Below are 21,053 nucleotides of genomic sequence, written 5' to 3'. Positions count from 1 at the left end.
GACTCTCTTAGTGAAGATTGGAGAGAAACCCAGCATCAATATGAAATTTCTCCCCTCGAAAAACGTCAAATGCTAGACACCTCGGCCAACTGCATGGAAAGTGGCTTTGTTTTTCTTTTTTTTTCAAGGACTTTCTCCAGAGGTTGGGATTATTGACGACTGAAAGATGTAAACAATCCGTGTACCGAGTCCCGTACACATATTCCTGGCAAAGAAGTTAATCCGCCTCGAGAAATCCATGCTCACCTTTGGTTTCGTGGAGCTTTCTTAACAGGATAATCACGCAGTATATTTATATTTGGAATTTTATCAACACTGGTGGAGTAAATATCAATCATTTTGGTATGTTAATTATGCATTTACAAAGTTTGAATCAAGATCAATGCTGTTGACGAGTGATAGCATTGGTGACAATTAGTGTGGTTTATTTGTTAGCGCGAAATGAATGTGGTTTATTCACGGAGAGGGAAAAAATTACATTATTGTCCTTCAAAGAAATAGTTTTTTTGCATGCTACAATTACAATGCAAACACCTACACGAACACATTTGAATTTAAAAGACATCTTAATAAACTCGAATGAAGGAAATCACTTTGAGAATTACCCTGTGATCGTGTGTTTCTACGGCAAGCGAGTCAAATTCCAACGGTTTTTGTTAGACACAATAGATGGCAAAAGTATCACGTAGGTTTTATTTTGAATTCCCGTTAAGCATACCATCTGAATTCTATCTTCCTTCAAAGAGGCCACGCGGGGTCACTGGAGGTTTCGAAATGTCGCCGATTTTGATGGAGGTCGTCGTGAACGAGGGAGAAGGAACAAAGGCGTTTCAAATCGACATGCCGTGCCATTCTCCTGCAAACCCCAAATTTGAACACTGCTCGTTTTCATCGCCTGCATTCCAGGCGAGTGGCTCAGAGCACTTTCACCGTAATTGCTGTAAAGTCACCAAAGTTAATAGTTTAAATATAATGTCCTTATATTATTAAATGACGACAGAGTTGGTGGTTAATCATACCCTAGTGCCTGTATCTTAACCTGCATTTCGGACTCATTAAAGGGTCAAAATCTTAATATTGAACTAACTCGTGTGAGGGATTGACATATTCACTATTTTCTTAGAGTGTTATTAATATTTGCTATTATTTTGTCGAGAGCGATATTTGGCAAGAAAATTTGTGCTTGCTGCGTTGTGAAAAATGTGTAAATGAATATAAATTCGGTATTTACTCATTTTTACGCTGCGTTGGAAAATACTCAAATGTTCATATGGGGTATGCACTTGAGAAAGAAGAAAGAAATTCAAGAATATACATGGTAATCCACATATTGTAATGCTATTAGATTCTGAAACTTCAACCGGTAGATTAAAAGCTCTAGTAAAAAAATGACCGCGATGACACCTACCACCGTTACTTACTGGAACGTCTTAATTATGACATTACGCATTAATTAATTCTACATACTTATTAATTATCGATGTTCGTATGGCTATTTCTGTATAATTGATTCACAATTACATGTTAAATGAGCGTTTTTATATACATGCTATAATTACGTTCGTACGTATGTTGGCATGATGATAAGCTCTTTTATGGTACATTTTTATTGTCCCTAATAAGAGATGGTCTCTGAAGAGATTTTTGTTTATCTTCGTAATCCCAAGCCACTAATGTCTTCTTCGGCTACGCCATAGCCCTAGTACTCTTTATTCATTTCCAATCCAGAGTTAATATATAATTATATATTCATTCCCAATCCAGAATTAATATATCATTATATATTCATTCCCAATCCAGAATGATATATAGAAATCCTGCTTCTAGGAGCCATTTTTTCCGAGAACTCACTTTGAATAAGTCATTGTCACTCGTTTAGACGATACGTAACAGTTACCTAACGCACCCGTACATACGTAAACCACATATGCCGCGATAAATAGAATTCGGCCGTTCTGCAACTGATTTCCAAGTCTCATAATCTTTTTGAACAAAATATTTCATTTTCAAAACGTAGCATGATTTAGTGTTTATAAAGGAACAGCAGGAATTGTTGTAGAATTCTATATTTTGTTTTGAAAATTTAGTGCTCCTTGTTTATTTTAATTGTAATGTTCATCATGTACAGGGGATCTTACTTGTAATTTCGTTTGCATGAAAAGATGGATGATTGTAAGACAATGAACAATACTTTTTCGAAATGACTCGCTCTGTCCCCAAGTTCCCTTATAAGCAAAGGAAGCTGAGACGGCTGAAAAGTGCGGAAACTTCCTCTATGATCGATCAGAAATGAAATCACGGTTGAAATTTTACCTGCTGCAAGAATCGCTTTCCATAATACTTCGGAATTGCTAGAAAAGTTGTTTTTTCTGCTTTGGTCTCTATTCTTTTTTTTATTTATTTCTTGGAGAACTTTCGGTTTTTCTTATCTTTTATTTGTCGAAGAATAACTCTCGGTCTGAGGGTCGAACACCCGTGCCACTTGGCGACCATTGCGCTTTCGGAGGAATGACACGGAAGGCCAGTCGCCACTCCACAGCTGTTCTGCCACCCGGGCAATTTCTTGTTCCAAGCCATAGATTTTTAACGACTTTTCCAGTAAGAATATTACCATAATTTTTTATTTTAACTTACAGCAAAAAGCTTTATTTCCAAGTAAACGGCTTTGAACACAATCGTAAATTCATACTAAACTCAGTGGTTGCCGACGTAAGAGTTTATCACCTGATGTTAATATGCGGTTTCAACCTATGTAGACATTAATCGGAGGCTGTGACTAACCTTACGTCAGTTATTGATGGATGGATGTATGTAGCATTGTGGATATGTGGCATAGCAAATTATTCTCTTCTCGAATTCTCGAGTCCTTTAGTTTTTCCGAGACCTGGAGTCGCAGCGTGGAAGAGAATTAAATGCATTTCACATTCCGTTGCAAATAAGTTTATGCCAATGGGTATTTGGAAAAGCGAAGTCTGAGCGTTTGAGTGATTTAAAATAATACACTGGTCCCAAAGTACGCAATCCTCATAAATATATATGGCTTTGCGTGCCTTCTTAAATCGAAAGGAAAAGCATTGAAAGTTTATTTGTAAAAAAAATCATTTTCAACAACCTCAATTGAATTCTGGAATACGCTCGGTGCACGCTCCATTGAAAATCCCTCTCACGTCTGCTATTTTAGTTTTTTTCGCGATAAATACATTTTAAGTGCCCCGCCGATGAGTGTTACTGACTGGTTGAAAATCCCGAGGACATTTTTTAGAGTTTATTGACTGCGACTGAAACTGTTCGGGGATTTTCCTTTCCATTACTTTTCGTTTTACTTTTCGTTCCATTTCAGCCCTTATTTTATCATAAGTTCGCCTGTTATTTTTGAAAACTTCACTCTTTATTGCTTTGGTCTAGGGGCACTATTTTCTGCGTCGGAATCCCTGAATAGTTTGTAGGCGCAAGACGATCGACCCGGTGTTCGCTGCCTCTTTCCAATTTCAAACATCTGCAACGTGAGGAGAATTCTGCGTCTCATTGAACCATGAATCAAGAAAATGTCTTAAATAAGCGGTCGTAAAAACTGAAAAAATCATGATTCTAATTTCCCGCACAATTTTCTTTTTTATGCTCGTTTGTGTTAGTTCATATTGTATTCTCGAAGTTGTGATCTTTGGATACTCAAGCACATGGGTATTTAGAGACCTCTTCAAATCCCAGATCATATGACTAATAAATAATGAAAATAGGCTTTGGGGAAATGAAAACTAAAATCCGAGTTCGTACTTAAAAATTAATCGACGAATAAATAAATACCTTTATCTAACTTGAAATCTCCGTGGAATCATTTATATATATATATATATATATATATATATATATATATATATATAAGTCCTATGTTACTATTCGGCTTCTAATCATTCAAATTGTATCAGTCATGATATGCTTTATCCGTCTATTATAGTCTACGACACGTACATTACGGATTCTCCTCTTTGGCTTACTGTATGTGCCATAGAGAGGAATGATTGTGCCCTGCTTCACCCGATCCAGTAAACATATCTTGCATGCGTATGTTTACGTTTATTGACAGAATACGTTCTGGAATAAGATGCCGCAGGCGATCAAATGAAATCTCTTGGCTACCAAAGTCGTCGAGGCATCGCAAAGAGATTGCGAGTCTTCGTCTTTGTTGTTTTTTTTTTAACGCACTGAAAACCTTTTTCGGAGCGCGGATTTTCGCTCGGTATCGTCTGAAATGGATGGAAAGGCAAGACTCACTCCGACATGCTGCCCTTCCACGAACAGCTGCGGCAGTGACGGGGAGGCGTGGTGCGTCGGTCCGTCGCCGTTCGTTGAAGTCCCCAGGCGCCTCTGGATCTCCTCCCGCACCCCGACGCTGGTCGACGCGTCCCTCTCCTCGAACGGCACCAGCAAGGTGCGAAGGATCTGCTTGACTCGGAGGCATTTGTGGAAGGTGCGCCGGACCACGCCCATGGACGTCGTGTACAGCACCACCTTCCCACGTTCCTTGTCCCGATATCCCTGCGGAGTCAAAGATTGAGATCAGTGGTGGTCATTCCGGATGGACGTTCGGGCTCTCGTTAAAGTATCCGACACGTGCGTGCATTAGGAATGACTTTTCTACGAGGTCTACCCTAAAAAGATCACTCAAGGTGATAGCTATAAAGAGATGGGATTCATAACATCACACGTCTGCTGTTTTGAAAAAGCTGTTTGCTTCAAGTAATGGACGCAACCGGGATTATTTTTTTAAGCGAATGGCACTCGCAAAATTCCACCTTTAAAAAAATGTGTGAGAACTATTTCTCAACTTCAATCTATAAATGACAGTTACTTAACATGGACAAAATTTAAATAATTACAACTGATATTTTTGTAAAATTATTCTCAATTATGCCGCTGAGAAATGTACAAATAATCCCTGTCAGTGATTTTCACACTAGAATTTCATCACAAGATAGGTAAATAGAAAGTTTTCATTCGTATATTTTAGTTAATGCACATTCAACAATGGACATTTTTTTATTTCAATACCTTTCTAACAATTTTTCAGCGGTTGGAGAGAAATTGAATAAATTCTGTTGAAGTTGTGCGGCTCGCTTTTATTACGTGCTGCGATGTGATGTTCAAGTAATCCGTTTTCCGTTAAATTTTTGTTCTGTGTGTTTAAGCAGCTACGTAGTTACATCAGGAACACTACAAATTGTAGTTTCCAATTTTAATATTTTTTTAAACAATTATTTATTCCAAAAAAGATTTCATCAATGACATTAAATACTTGATACCGATTGTTTAGTGATTTTTCTAGGAGCGTGTTTTAATTAGCCCCGCATGCTTTCTCTTTTAGTGAATAGATTTATAAGTAGACAGATAGATAGAGGTCTTTATTTGGGCGAAATTGAGACATAATGGTCCCTTCTGTACAAGAAACATGAAATGTCTCTGGGGGAGTTCTGCATTATTTATGTCAGTGTTAGTAATGAAATTTACGTTGCCGCATGTCTTTGAAATTGAAGTGAAAAATATTGCATAAACTTCACAATATATTTATAAAATATTTTTTAATTTTTAAAAATAAAAATTTAGATTAAATCCCCATACCTGGGAGCTTTTTGACCTTTTATATTTGCAAATTTGACTTGAAAAACTTTTTCTGTCCGAGTTGTCTTCCATTTCAATTTTTGAGGGTTGAGTTTTCAGGAATGTGGATTGAATTTAAGTATTTTAGCTTGAAACCTTATGTATGACATATGTACATAAGGTAACGTAAACAGTCATGGGTCTCATGGTAACGTGGTTAAACAATTTTATCCGTGTTACTTATTTCTTTTTTTTATTCATATCGATGAGGGAAAGTGCTCTTCTGTGCGTCGTGCGTTATCGATCTCAGATCAGGATACACGCCCGGGCAGGGATACATTAACTCGAGTTCGATATTAAATCAACTGATGTCAAGTGAGTGTCAAAGGTTGATTATTAGCGAAGGTATTTTGATATTTTAGTACCCTGCAAGTCACCGATAAGGTGTGCGGCAGGGGGTTAATACTCACGAGACTAATTTTGACCCGAATATTTTTACTCCTACCGCGTTAAGACAATGTAATTCTGATCCCTCATCGTTCGTGGAAAAAATGAACTCTTAAACCTATTTGTTCTACAACTTATCTTTCTAATTTTGTTGGCGTGATCTCTCCTACCGTAGTTCTATGTGGGTAATATTACATTTTCAAAATCACCACTAAAGAGACCTTCCAATTAATGCAAGAGCTTCAATCTGTAATTTAACCTTCGCTAATGAAGTGATTCCCAGCCTAGCTGCTCTAACATTTTGAATACGCTATCAAGTTTATCATAAGGTAAGTTGGTCATATTGTAACTTTCTAAAATATGAAGTGAAAGAGCATTCATTTTTATATTATGTGTGTTTAGATAAATTAGCCAGGGATTCTCAGAGGCCACCTACCCAAATAAATCTTGAGCTACATTGCATGCAATTCGCCTGTTAAAATTACCGAGATACGGTCGCGGGTGCAGGTATCATGAAACCAGATTTAAATGAGATTAATGTATTGCATTATGATTCTAATTTCGAAAATATTTCTGTCCCCTTAAATTTGCAGAATCTTCGGCGTTGCACATTTTCGGTCTTTTGATTGATTTGACGAAAGCAAGTCGGCGCTTTAGCATCGTTGTAGAGTAACGTGATTTTTTCCAGGTTTAAGATCCCCACACTGTGAATAAAAGCGCAAATTTGTGGAATTACAAGCTTGTTTTATAGCAAATGACGTGGAAATATACGTTATTATTCATTGGTCGACTGGGTTCGTGTGCCCACCTGCCTGGCACCAGTCCGCAAAGCCGAGGTTCGGAGTTCCGTCTCGAACATGGGCGTCGGTCAAAGCATGGCGGCGCGAGCCCTTGGAAGAATGGCGCGCGATTGCGGACCTTTATTGCGCATCATCGCAGTCGATAGGCACAAACCCTGCGTTCGTGCACCTTTGCGAGTCAATGCCAATGGTTCGTGGTGACGACGGAAATAACTTTGGTTTTCACATCACAAAGCTTGAAGAACCTTGCCGGTGCATTCGTTATCCGTTGTGCAAATAACATTAGCGTGAGTGTACATGCATTATGAATATTCATGGTCGCGCGAACCTTGATGACACGTGAAAGCTCATCGGGTTCCGTAGCGTGGCACAGCCGGAGCGTCTGTCGGTTGGCCGTATGACATATTTTTAGTAATAGTATTTTAGTATTTTTATTACCCTGCAAGCCACCGCTACGGCTTGTGATGGGGGTGAACGCACACCGGACTAACCTGTGGCGCCATCCTAAATAGCGCAAATTACTCCAGTTGTCGGTCGCCTCCCCTAAAAACAACTGCTATGACCCTACTGCGGTCGGACAATGTTATTCTAATTTCTTATCGTTCGTGGAAAAATTACATCTTAAATCTATCTGTTCTACACTTAATCTCTCTAATTTTATTGACTGATTTCTCCCATCGTAGTGCGATGGGAGTAATGATACATTTTCAACATCACTCATATATAGTATGTATTCCAGCGAATCATTACCCATTACTCTTTACTGCTGAAAATAATTAACCAATTTTCCTGTTTCGAGAGCTGTCTCTGTGAGTGTTATATCGTTTTAGGTGTCCTTAGCTCGAATCTTGTGATATATATTTATATAGAGAGAGAGATAGCCCATTTTCGGGTTGATGCCCGTCCAGAATCGGGCTTTCCCATTACCTTTGCGTTAATTTTAGATAGCTTTTCCCCGGCTCGGCAAGAATTTCAGTCATGCCGCTGGCTACTGGTGATTAGATTCCCCGACTTGAAAACATTCCATTCACGACGGCCTGGCACCTCAAGCGGTAGGTAATTAGGAATGTGTGGAGTTTTGCCACCGTGTAGCGGTAAACCAAATTCATCGAGGTCGATCTTCAAATAGAGCTGTTTTCGAAGGCTTTCGGAAGTGAAGGGGAAAATTTCCGAGAGGGAAGTCGATTTCCGAGCGGGACCTTGAACTCCAAAAGGCGCCAAAGCAGTCCTACGCAATGCAGCTGCAGCTCGTCAATCGAGAGACGATGGTCCTCCCATGGACTTAACGCAAATTACGAACAGTTTGATTACACAGTCGTAGTCATCCCTTGTCGTCATCGTGCATTTTCACCGTTGCGCAAGTCCGATCCAAATAAATTTGAAAGCAATTTTATTCCTTTTTTTCTGATGCTGCATATGAATCGCGGAAAATTGGTATGGAATTTTGAAATTATAAACGAATGTCTTTTCACGTTAATATTATGTGTATACGAAAAAAGCCACTCGTACTTTTAATGGAATAAAGTTTAGAGTTCCCTTAACACACGTCGAGCATTCTCCCGTAAGCGCGTGTATGAATGTTTCTAGTGATTGAAATTTTACGGATAATTCAGCGTAATCTCGAAATTTCCACATGCGAAGGTAAAATAATTGGTCAGATAATGGTGAAGTCGAACAGTCGCAAGTGAAAATAATGAGAATATTCCCCTTATTAAAATTATTATCATTTCTTCTAATTTCGTATATTCTTTAGTTTCAACTTGATTGATGTTTATAGGTAGCAGTTTTAAGGGGCATACAATGTCCCAAACTGTTGTTTGAAAGGAAATTTTGCAAAAATCTTGATTTCGGTGATTCCCTATTATTAAGTAAATGTTGATTTTAGGATATAAAGCAAAATCATCGTGGTGCTTAGCAAGCTGGAAGTAGTTCCTCCTTTGAAAGGAACCGTTATCAATATTTGTAGAAATAAATTCAAACCCGGATATTCCTTTCTGTAACATCTGCTGCATAATTTTGAAAGGAGAAAATGCTATGGAGGGAATTACGTACAAAAGCAATCAAGACTTTGTAGTTGTCATTTGCCTTCTTAGAATAGGTAAGCGCAGCAATCGGGAAAAAAACTCTGTTGTCTCACTGCGTCAACTTTCACGAAATTTACAAAATATACAGGGTTCGTCCGGAAAATAAGTGTACTGACTCCTGGGCTGGGCGCGCCGCTCCAGGCGCGCCCAGCACCGCTCTGACGGGCTGCGATTGGAGGGGGGTATGTTGGCAAGCGACGCTGAAAAAGGCAGTCGGCTCTGAGCTGTGGTGTAGTGAGGAGCTCTGTTAACGCGAACCTCCACGCTTCGACCCACGTCACGGAACGCGATACCGAAGTTTTTGGAGCAGCGTTATTCCATCAAATTTGCGGTAAAGCTTGGGAAATCGTCTACCGAAACTGTCGGTATGATTAACCAGGCTTACGGGGAGTCAGCCATGTCCAGAAACATGATCTTTCGGTGGCACAAGATGTTCGTGGAGGGCAGAGAAGAGGTCGACGACGAGTCTTCGAGAGGTTCCCAATGATGCCTTCGCGGGAGCGTTCCAGGAATGGGAACGCCGCTGGAACAAGTGTATCGACTCACAATGGTCCTATTTTGAGGAATATTAGCTTAAGATATGTAAAAGTGTAATAAATCTTTTTTCCTGAGCTCAGTACACTTATTTTCCGGAGGAACCCTGTATTCTTTCAAAGGTAAAACTAATTTCTCTCAATTAATTCATAATGATACTTTTTTAAATATAGACAAAAACATGCAAAAAAGGCACTTTGTTAGTCGTAAATCTCAACTCTCGTGACAATGACTACCTTTGAGTATTATTTTCTTTCATGCTAAATATTTCTTAATTAGGTGGTACCTTAATTACCATTAATTTCAGTGATTTCGATTTTCTCCATTGCAAAGTCATTACTAGCGGTATTGTCTTAAGATCCTTAATTGAAATTGAGGATGCCGAATAGTATTTAGTTATAGTTTTACAAAGTGGAGCCTTACGCTATCGAATTGAACTTAACGTGACAGTGTGCGTTGCAGGAAGTTGACACTTGAGTGAAGCGAAAATAACTCTTCAACGAGTACGATTGCCAGCGTAAAAGGTTACCTTTGGTGATCCTTTGCAATTGCAAATTCAAAAGTAGGGATGATATATTCGCTGATGACTACATGTAATGATTACCATCAAACTACTGGAATGAGAGAGTGCAATACAAATATGACATAAGTAACCCTATTTAATCTACGAAGCAAAACTATTTGACATTTTTAGATGTAATAATTGTGAATTAAATTTCAAAAATTTTGGTTACTAGAATGTGATGAATTTGGCTTTCTGTTGTTAATGGCGATGGAGGAAGAGAGAGAGAGAGTTTGAATTAAATATATAAGTTTTCAAAACGTTTTGTAGACTAACGTAATTATTCGGGTCCATAGATCCCATACTGAGTCAAAAACAGATGCACAACAGACAATATGTAGCAGTGGCACTTTAAGAATTTTCTTAACGGAAGTTTAAGAATTGCAAGCTCTCCCTAGACTGTCCTGATCGAGACACGTAAGCAGGAGACAATAAACTGAATTATAGACTCTCTCATATTTTGCTTTAATGTTATTTCACAATGGTAATCAAGCAGTAAAACAATCGTCCAGGTACGATTTCGTCGTATGATAATGCATTGAATCGGAGGCAAGAGTCCGTTGGTGTACCCATCAAAGGGTATTTCATGTAATGGGAGATGATCCATGCAAACGATTACCAATGACGCATAATATAAGCATTTTAGTCGGACCACAATGACACTGGGTGAGCGCAATTATTAGCCAGAGTGCCGTTTATGGGTTTTGAATCTATCATTTCGTTTTTGATAGGTCTTAGTGCATGCATATCTTATCAGATTATCTCCGTAGAATTTATAGACTCTATATCATGAGGTACTATATCATGATTAATGTCATCTCACCTAACTCCTATTGTAAAAAAGATCATCTGCATTCGGGACACTTTGCAGCATAGCGGTAATCACCAGCTTTTAGTATTTATATGAGACTTAACACTTAGCAATTTTGTATGATTTACCCTGCATATTACAACATATATTAATATGGATGCAATTTAATGCGTTTAAATCTTTCTCTTATGCTTTGAAAATATACCGAAGGAGGAGGAAGTTATAACTTTGCAGATCATTAGAACCGGGGTGAATGCTACCTTGCACCATCGGATCTTTAGCAAATGGTGACAGAATTAATCTGAAATGTCTAAAAGCGGTAAAATCGCAGATCGTAATTCTACTCGGCAAAAAACTGGAATGCCAAACGGAAAGGCAAAAGGCCCACGGGGAAGCTCCAGCAAACCCAAATATTATTTGGTGGTGATTTTTACTTTACGTATCCATGAGACAAGAACCATGAGTTCGGTCAATGTTCCCGAAACTCTGGTCGACAATAATTCCCTCTTTGAAAGTTGGATCACGAAAATTAAGGTTAAGTCATGATTATTCCCTGGAAAAAATTGGGTGCGTGTGTGTAAAACAGAAAGCAAATGAAATGATGTAAAATTGGGGGAAAGCCTTATAAAGTGGTTCATTGCAGAATATGTATGTTGTTCACATAGGTGTTTGGTGCACTGCATAGACTTTTTATTTTATATAAGTGTGTTATGTCATACTGTGTCGTCAGGAAATGTTTTAAAACCACGGGCGAAACTGATTTTCTTCAATGTTCCAAATTTGTCGAATCAAATTTATTCTTGTTGGGCCTAAATTGTCTCTGTATTTCCATCCGTTCCCCTGGAGGGATATTTTTTGTGCTCTGAGCTATAGCGTGGTCATTTTCCAGGTCCTATCCGACAATCATACTGAAGCTCATCAAATCGATGAGTCACTCTCCTTAATTACTCTATTTCAACCCCTCTCGTCATGTCAATTTGCGTTGTATTTCGAAGTTCTTAGGAAGGGCTTTGGTAGGAGCGTATTCACTAATACTCCCCCTATGATTACCTCACTGGCCGTTCCATTTATATCTGCGAGCGAAGCACATTGATTATCGTTGTGGTAGGTGGACGGAGTACTCAAAGGTAGCCTCGTATTATATGCCGACTCATATGTTGTTAAAGTCAAATGAATACACGGGTTTTTATGGCTTGAGTCGGTAACGTTGAAAGCGGTGTTGCTCACTGTTAAAATGTGAATCTTCAGAATGGTTTCCGAGACATTGGCTCCTTAATTCCGCCAACACATCCACCACTTAAATTACGAGGCGGCAGAAAATGCAGAAAATAGAGATGTGAAGTCAGCCCTTCCCTTCTGACTTTCATATTCCTAATAAGAGTAAAAAAAACAGAGGAACCAGGCCAAAGTGGTTCGCGGCCTTGTTTGCCTACTCACCAAAGGTTCGCTGCTCCAGAAATTGTTACGAACAAAAGTGTTTTGGCTTTGAGGAGATTAATGGATACCCAAGGTTTTGAAGTTTTTTTCTCCATTGTTTTGCTTCACTTTCTCCATTGGCTCTTGAGTGAAAGTATTGTTTCCCCGAGAAATTCGATTGAACTTTCAGCGGAGGAGCAAGTTTATGAGATACTCGGAATACGTATTGGCCATTCTTTCCATTATAAATGTTTTTATCAAATTTGAGGGAGTATTTTAGAGTTAGAATTGTGGGTTAACATGAAAATGTTATCGTACTTAGGTTGCCATATGCACTTACTTCTTCCTCCTCGCTACGCCTCATGGCCGAACCTTAGGAGTTCTCAATTTGCGTGAACTTTTAAATAGTTTTATACTGGAATTTTATTCGGATTTAATATCGTTGTCTAACAATGTAAACATATTTCTCGCACCTAAAATTTTTCGTTGACCTAACCTAAATTTAAAGCATCCATTATTAATGTTTTTTTGAAGTCATCACCAACGGATCTTTTTAATACTACTTCGGAGTTGAGATCGTGACGTGATATTTTTGATTTTATCTCGGTCGAATTATCTTTTTATTGTTTTACCTCGTTCTCGAATGTTCGTCATTTCAGCGCCGAATGGTTGTGTATTCAAATCAAAGAACGGTGAGAAATGCCGCGACATTTTCTTTGATAGAGTCATCCGCTGTTGTGCATCGATACGCGAGAATGGACCAGGGTAGAAATCCCGGTGAAAGCGAATGGATTTTACTTCGAAAACCTGGAAAGTTGGTATAACATTTTAGTATTGCGAGATATTTAACTTTAGGTGCTCTGACTCCCCCTACCGTTATACCCCCTAGCGACTTGCAGAATATAACGTAGACGTTGAAATTCTGAACGCTTCATCTTTGGCCCACACTTTTTACACGCATTTTCTCTTAGAATATATTATAAATTGAGTATTCTATAGCGTAATTTATCTATTGAGAAAATGAAAATTCATTCCAGTCATAGAGCGTAGTTATTTAATTAAAGCTAAATAGAAAAATAACCACGGTTAAAAGAACATGGTTAATTTTAATACGAATATATTAAGTGGGGAAGTAAATTTGGAACTTTTGATTAAATGTTGAACTATTCAGTATATCCTTATAAAGAATATGATAGGACTGACAATGTATGGGTGTGGGGATGCGGGTTCGTGGCCGATTGGAGAGGGGTCGAAAGATAGTCTTCTTTATTTTGAGGCGAGATCGAGACTAAAAATTCGCTTCTATCACCTAATCCCTTACGCTCTCCCTAGCTTTTCCTGCAAACCTCATTCTTTGCGGAGACTTTCAATATTTTATTGTCCTCTTTCTTCACTGTCGTTTACTTTGAGTATACATGCATGTGTAGGTGTATCCTTAATTTATACATGTATATGTATGTATGTGTGGATGTATATATATATGCGCATATTTGTACATAGAAAAGAAGAGGAAAAAATTACGCATATACATTATATATATGCGTATTTTTTGCATACATGCATATACATATGTGTGTATATATATATACACACATATATATATATATACATATATATATATATATATATATATATATATATATATATATATATATATATATATATATATCTTCAAAATGGAACGCTCTTCGGCGACGCACAAATAAATAAAAACACAGATGTAAATTTTTAAGCCATAGACTAGAGATTCTGAAGACGACGGCCGAGCCGTTGAAGCGTCAAAACAACATATGTGAGTGTCCTTTCTTTGTGTTTCTATAGTTTAAAAATCTACATGTGTTTATATGTATATATATATATATATATATATATATATATATATATATATATATATATATATATATATATATATATATGTGTGTGTGTGTGTGTGTGTGGGTCGCGGTAGTCCAGAGGGTAGAGCGTTAGACTGCTGACCGGAGGGTCCCGGGATCGATTCCCAGGCAAGGCACTCTCAGCACCTGCAGTTCCACCCAAGCTAAAGTGATTTTTCGGGTACCAAATCTTCCTGGAAAACCATAACCGGCACAGGGATGATCCCTGACCCCCTACCCTGATATGTGAATTTCTATACATTCACAGTAAACTATACAAACACATACTAATACTGACACACTAGAACTGTCGTAAACTAAGAGAGAGAGAGAGGGCTCGGATGCTGACTTGAGGGTCTCCGGCCTCCTAGCTGAAGTCTAACCTGTGGGTGGGATTGTCTGTACCCCTGAATTTTGAGGGAAACTTGGATCCCATAACTTGAAGGACGGCGCGAGGAAAGAGACACCTTGCCCAGAATTTCTCACGCCGAAGGGTCCTGAACTACACTTCCATGCATCAGAAGGTCCCGGGTTAATTACAGCGGTAGTAGTCCTTGCGAGTAATTGAAAATAGTTCCGGGAAGACTATACATCTTTAGGAGAACATGAATTATTGATATTTTATTATAGAGTAAGTGTTTGACCTCAAGACACTAAAATAAATTCTGAATTACTTTTAGCCTCGATATTAAAAAAAATTCTCTTTAAACATTTAAATAAGCGGATGCAAGGGTTATCAGCTTAAATTTGCAATGTCAATGGCATACTACTGCATCAGAAAGTCCTGCATAACCTGTTTTATTTTTATTTGTACAGTTCCATTTTGCTTTATCCTTTTGTTATCACCTATGCTTGATTGATATATGTTTAATATAATATTATACTATAATAGCTTGATTGATATATGTCTCAGCATCTGGAACGATCTTATAGTGCAACGTAATGTCCCTTTTTTTAAAATATATTAAGGGAGCGCCTGAGAAAATAGCTGTCTTCCATCTCGATGGCATTTACACGTCATTTCCAATTAACGATCGGTGTGAATGTGATGCTGTTCGTTAACGGTTATTCGCCCACCATAGTAATTAGTGCGGGGCTATTGTGTGGAAACTTCGGCCTGCGCTAATGGGATACTGTTCTGTTGGCCTAAAAACGCAGGTTTTACCTGAAAGGTTTTTAATTTTTGCCTATTTTCATAACAATTAAGAGTTGGAGGGAATCAAGTCAGGTAATATGTTACCATCGAATCTACATAGTTCCGCAACTTAAGGCTAAATACCACGGGGGTGATAAAAGTTGCGCTATTTTATGATGTATTGCTTAAGAAATGTTGGCAATGGGTATAGAAATACAATCGAAACTACCGAATTATTGGTATCCATTATTTTCTGTTCTTTTTCCGAAACGGGTTCGAATGGAATTTGTTGTGCAGAGGGATAAGCAGATCACGATTCATTTTCGGTCCTTTCAAGTCCATTGATATCGAGAAATGTCATTTTCCTTCGGATTCAGGCGAGCGTAGTGGTCAAATGGCATGCTCTCGTTTAGAAAAAAATGTTTGTCATTTATCAGCATTTGAGGACCGTTGCAGGCGGGCGTTTCCTTTCGCAGCATGGAGCTGAGTGAGGCGAGCAGGAAAAAAAAATTCCTTGATTCTCAAAAGACAAAAGTAACATCCCTTATCCCGTTGCTAACGTCTCCTCGCGCTACTTCTTCCCGTGATCGTCGAAATGCAATCATTCACACTCAAATGCGCCCATTCAGCGGCGTTGGACTTCCTCTTTGGACGGATGGAATCTCCTTTCAGAGAGAGTCTTAGCCTGCGTCTTAAACCGAATGTTCCCAGTCCGCCACCACTCCCCCCCCCTCACGTCTTAAAAACGGCATAAAGTCCGTTAAGTTCCCTAGCCTCGAACCACGAGGAGGAAAAAAGGCTTTATGGAGAGTACGTAGCCACCCAGCAGCATTCGTCGGCTTGTGATCACTTCTTTGTTCCGCATAATCCAGGCCACTCGTTAAATGAGCATTTCTACGGGTGCTGCCACCACTCCGTCGAAAGCAATTACTTACTGTTCCTATCTCCTGGCAGGCAATTCCACTTATCTTTTGAAAACTTCGACCCATTCTGTCGAAAAATGCGTATCACGTCTTTTTCCACCTGTCCCTGCCACTAGAATTCCGATGCCATTCAGGTTTGTAGTGCATTTAATTGTGCGTTGATGCCTCTCCTCTCCCACCCCCTATCTCGCAATCCCGTGGGCTATTACATTCCACAAATGCCCGTTTATTATTACGGTTTTACGCGGTTTCCATCAACAGAGCTTCGCTGGCCAATCCCATAGCCTAATTATGGGATTCCAGGAAAATACCGGCTAGGCTGAGGAACGGGGGATGGGGGGAAGTAGGTCATTAGTTTAATCGACTTCCAACGCATTTGTGACGATTCTGTCCATTCGGTATTGATGGCTCTGTTCCGGAGTACTGCTTCAGAAAGAGAGAGATATCGCCAGATGTGTTCCCTCGGCCGAGGTGATTGGGATTCGCGCCGCTTTTAATAAAAACATTGAAATGCGGTAAGTATTCGCATGGCGTTTCTCTTTTGTATTTCGCGGCTTGGGTATCATCTACCTGCGGTATGAATCTTAAACCTTCCTTCGCCAACTGCTTAATAACGGAACATGGTATATGCACTCTATATTTTTTTCCGCAGTTTTTATGCTGTAACTAATGCTTGTCCCATGTGTGTGTGTGCGTGTGACAAGTTTATTTATGACACCGCGGGAATTAATGGGCCCCCACAGCATATCGGCAGATTAAACTATCCCGGTAAAATACATAAAATAAGAATCTGGTGTTGGCAGATTGTAATACTAATTCTCCTCTCGCACTATTAACGGTCAAAGCAAAATCAAGGGGAAGAACCAAAATAATTCTTCTCGATATACCTGATTGCCTACGCCTGCCAAAAAAATGAACACATACCACATTATCCGGAAATTGCGTAGTTCTGGCATCCTAGCACCATTTGCCAACTGTTAGCGGACCTGACCCTACGTAAAGTCTTATGGCTCGGGTCATCTCTCCATAGGATTTATTACTTTAAGAGTGGCCACATCGAGTACTTAGAATTATTTGCTGAGCCCTTTCAGGAAACTGAGCAGAGACAGTTCATTTACTGCCGGCAGTATTTCGTCCACTCCTTTTGGAAGTTTAGCATTTAACTTGAGTCGCCAATTATTTTTAATGAAGAGTAATCTACTGATCAAGATAGGATTGTGATGGACCAACCATTCTGTTAGCTTTGCTAATTCTCTCAGTTGGCCCACCATAGGTTCTACTCCCAAAATGCTGCATGAACCAATAAATGCACAAAATTCCTACCTCCCTTCATTCATTCCATGGTGATTTTTCTTTTCCCCCTCGACCTCGCCCCACCTAACACTCCACCCTCAACCATTACTCAACCGTCAATTGCCACACCACATGGCACTTCTATTGTTCCTGCCCTCTTTGAGTTTCTCCAAATTTTACTCGATTCCCTTCCCTTGCCACGCTTAAAACTTCTTCGTAAGTTTGTCTTCCATAGATTACACTTTTTTCATAAGCATTGACATATCAAGAGCCTCCAGTCTGCTCCTATCATCTTGCATCGTCGACTAAGTTGAGACAAATTGACCAATCTTAGGCACCATAGGATCCATAAATGCAACGTTAAATCTACGAGGGGTCATGTCTTGGTAACATTTCTTGTTGTTGGATCGCACATCGTTGTGTTGTTTCTTTAGGAAACATTAATTATTGGGGTGGCGATAAAGTCTATCGTATTGGCTCTCTATGAAGCAAAAAGGGACTCTCATCATTCGTCGAAGACGACACCTTCTGGCGACGCCTCAGGCCTTTTCCACTCCTCTCTTTTTCTTCTACCTCGCTATTACTACTCATCTACTGGTAAATTCCCGGAGGTGAGCGGTCTCAGAACTCTTGAGATTATCGGGCTGAATCTGCTACCTCTGCTAATGAAATTACTTTTCGTATAACTTTCATTTACTATTATATCCTACACCCATTTTTAAGTTTCGTAATTACCGTATTTTCACATCGATAACGCGCACCCAGGGCTTCTTAGTTATCATGAACGTGTATTGATGCCGCGCATCTTAATATATATATATATATATATATATATATATATATATATATATATATATAGAATCAGATATAAGGAAAAGGGATAGGAACACACACAAAGGACGAACACAATATAGGTGGGGAAGGCGGAATCGAACGGATCACAAGAGTAAAAATATTTCCTTGACCGGGGCTCGAACCTCGGATCTTTCCATTTGCCGGGCGGATGCTCTTAACCACTTGAGCTATCGAGGAAACGTAATTTACCCTGACGGTAAAGATGGTAAAGAGCTAAGTACTATCGAAGAAAAATGGGAAATGATCAAGAGAGGGTTGTCTAAAGCCGCAAAAGACACTATTGGAACCGTTAAAGCTAAAAGGATTAGGAAACCATGGATCACGGATGAGATGATTACAAAGATGAATTAGCGGCGAGAATGGAAGAATGTAAATACATAGATAGGCAAAATGAAGTACAAAGAATTAAACAATAATTTAAATTATGTATATAAATAAATAAATAAATAAATAAATAAATAAATAAATAAATAAATAAATAAATAAATAAATAAATAAATAAATGTGTATATATATATATATATATATATATATATATATATATATATATATACACTACCTTGGTCAAAAATTTCCCGGAATTTATTCAGAAAATTAAAAATACAAGTTTATTCATCTAAATCTATATTGTCCCCTTCAAAGTAATCCCCATCGACTGCAACACACTTATGCCAGCGCTTGATCCAATCCTCGAAACATTTTTTATATTCGGTTTTCGGTATGTCCATCAGTGCTTCCTGCGATTTTTCCATTACTTCCTCTCGGCTGCTAAAACGCGTTCCCCGTAATGGTTTTTTAACTCGATTGAACAGAAAGAAGTCACAGGGAGCCAAATCAGGTGAATTCGGTGGCTGTTGGATGGTATTTGTTGCATTTTTCGTCAAAAAATTACGAATAATGATAGCACTGTGCGACGGTGCGTTATCATGGTGCAAAATCCACGAGTTTTCTGCCCACATTTCTGGTCTCTTTCGGCGAATTGCTTCACGCAAACGTCTCATAACGCCCAAATAATACTCTTTGTTTACTGTCTGGCCTTCTGGCAAAAATTCATGATGCACTACACCGTTGTAATCCATGAAAACCGTCAGCATTGCCTTCTTTTTTGACTGAAAACGACGTGGTTTTTTTGGTCTCGGCTCATTTGGTGAACGCCATTCACTTGCCTGATGTCTGGATTGCGTGTCGTACTCATAAACCCACGTCTCGTCTCCAGTAATGATCCTTTTGATGAATGTGGGATCGGATTCAGCCTCGCAAATCATGTCTTTTGCGACGTCAACACGGTCTCTTTTTTGCATGAAATTGAGGTCTCTTGGCACCAACTTTGCTGCTACACGACGGAAACCCAAATCATTAACCACAATGTCTTGGGCGGATCCATAGGCAATGTTCAAGTCCTCCGCTATTTCTCTGATGGTTAATTTGCGGTTATTGACCAACATTTCTTTTACTTTATCAATTTTTTCACCGACTTTCGATGTCGATGGTCTGCCACTGCGTTCATCATCTTCGATTGACTCACGACCACTTCTGAACCGCTCGTGCCACTGGTAAACGACCGTTTTTTTAGAGAATCGTTGCCGAAACACTTTTCCAACATTTCCAACGTCCGTGCGCCACTAAATCCGTTTTTTACGCAAAATTTAATACAAGTTCGTTGTTGCAAATTTAAATCCATTTCTGCAATTGTAAAAAATCGCCAACACACACAGAGATAGATGTACTCTTGGCTACGTAACTTTTGCAAATGTCAAGTTATGACACTAAGATTTAAAGGGAATATCAACAACAGATGTACCAATTTAACAAAAAAAACAGAACTCAAATCGGAACGATGGGAGCGCCACACGGTGGTTATTCCGGGAACTTTTTGATCAAGGTAGTATATACATATATACATATATATATATATATATATATATATATATATATATATATATATATATATATATATATATATATATATATATATATATATATATATATATATATATGCGCGTAAAAATTATATAGTGTGTGTAAAAATACGTCTATATTTGGAATTTTTCAATTTTCATTACATAACGCGCATCGTCATTTTTTCGATCATCTGAATATTTTTGTTTCGATAACGCGCGCGTGAACGATGGGAAAGTACGGAATATCAGAGGCAGTCGAATGAAAACTGAACGCCCGCCATAAGACGCAGTCCGCGCGAAAGGCAGCAACGCTGTTGTTACATATCGATACTGCCCTCGATAAATGTGTATCAATATAACTCACAGGCGGTATTGATACGTGGCAGCAGTATTGCCACCTTCCGCGTGGAATGTGTGTTATGGCGGGCGTTCAGTTTTCATTGGACTGCCGCTTATATAACTATTTATAACTGATATCACATACACAAATAACCCACTGAAGGAAATTTCATCAAACTGGTTCTCTTTTTGCCTAGACGTCTAATTCTCTGATGATGGGTAATTACAATCATTAGCCTCGTCATTAGAGCGCCTTAAGGGTGTATACAATACTCATTGGTTTGGAATCACATCTACAAAACGAAAGTTGTGGTGCATTTTTACGATTCGTATAATTAATTTTCCGTGCTAAACAAGAGGCGTAGAAGAAGACCTTAATGAGGGAGATCTATTAAAACCAAGTCAGTTAAAAGTCTATATGAGTAATGAGTAGAGATTACAGTTTTACATGATCTTTGTGTTATTATTAAGAACTTCCGGTACG

The 21,053-nt window shown here is 38.8% G+C and overlaps 1 protein-coding gene across 1 annotated transcript in view; it reads right to left on the bottom strand.

Annotated features, from left to right (window-relative positions):
- LOC139697632 (uncharacterized) overlaps positions 1-21,053 on the bottom strand; it is a 102,616-nt gene that overhangs the window by 39,972 nt on the left and 41,591 nt on the right. The window contains exon 2 of the mRNA XM_071596418.1: positions 4,273-4,536. Within this exon, the coding sequence (XP_071452519.1) occupies positions 4,273-4,536 (264 nt within the window). The remainder of the gene's footprint in view (positions 1-4,272; positions 4,537-21,053) is intronic.

Source organism: Hetaerina americana, unplaced genomic scaffold (assembly GCF_022747635.1).
Source record: "Hetaerina americana unplaced genomic scaffold, ioHetAmer1.1.p SCAF_8, whole genome shotgun sequence".
Taxonomy (NCBI): Eukaryota; Metazoa; Arthropoda; class Insecta; order Odonata; family Calopterygidae; genus Hetaerina; species Hetaerina americana.
Note: the sequence above shows the minus strand (reverse complement) of the source record. Positions and strands in the feature narration are given on the sequence as shown.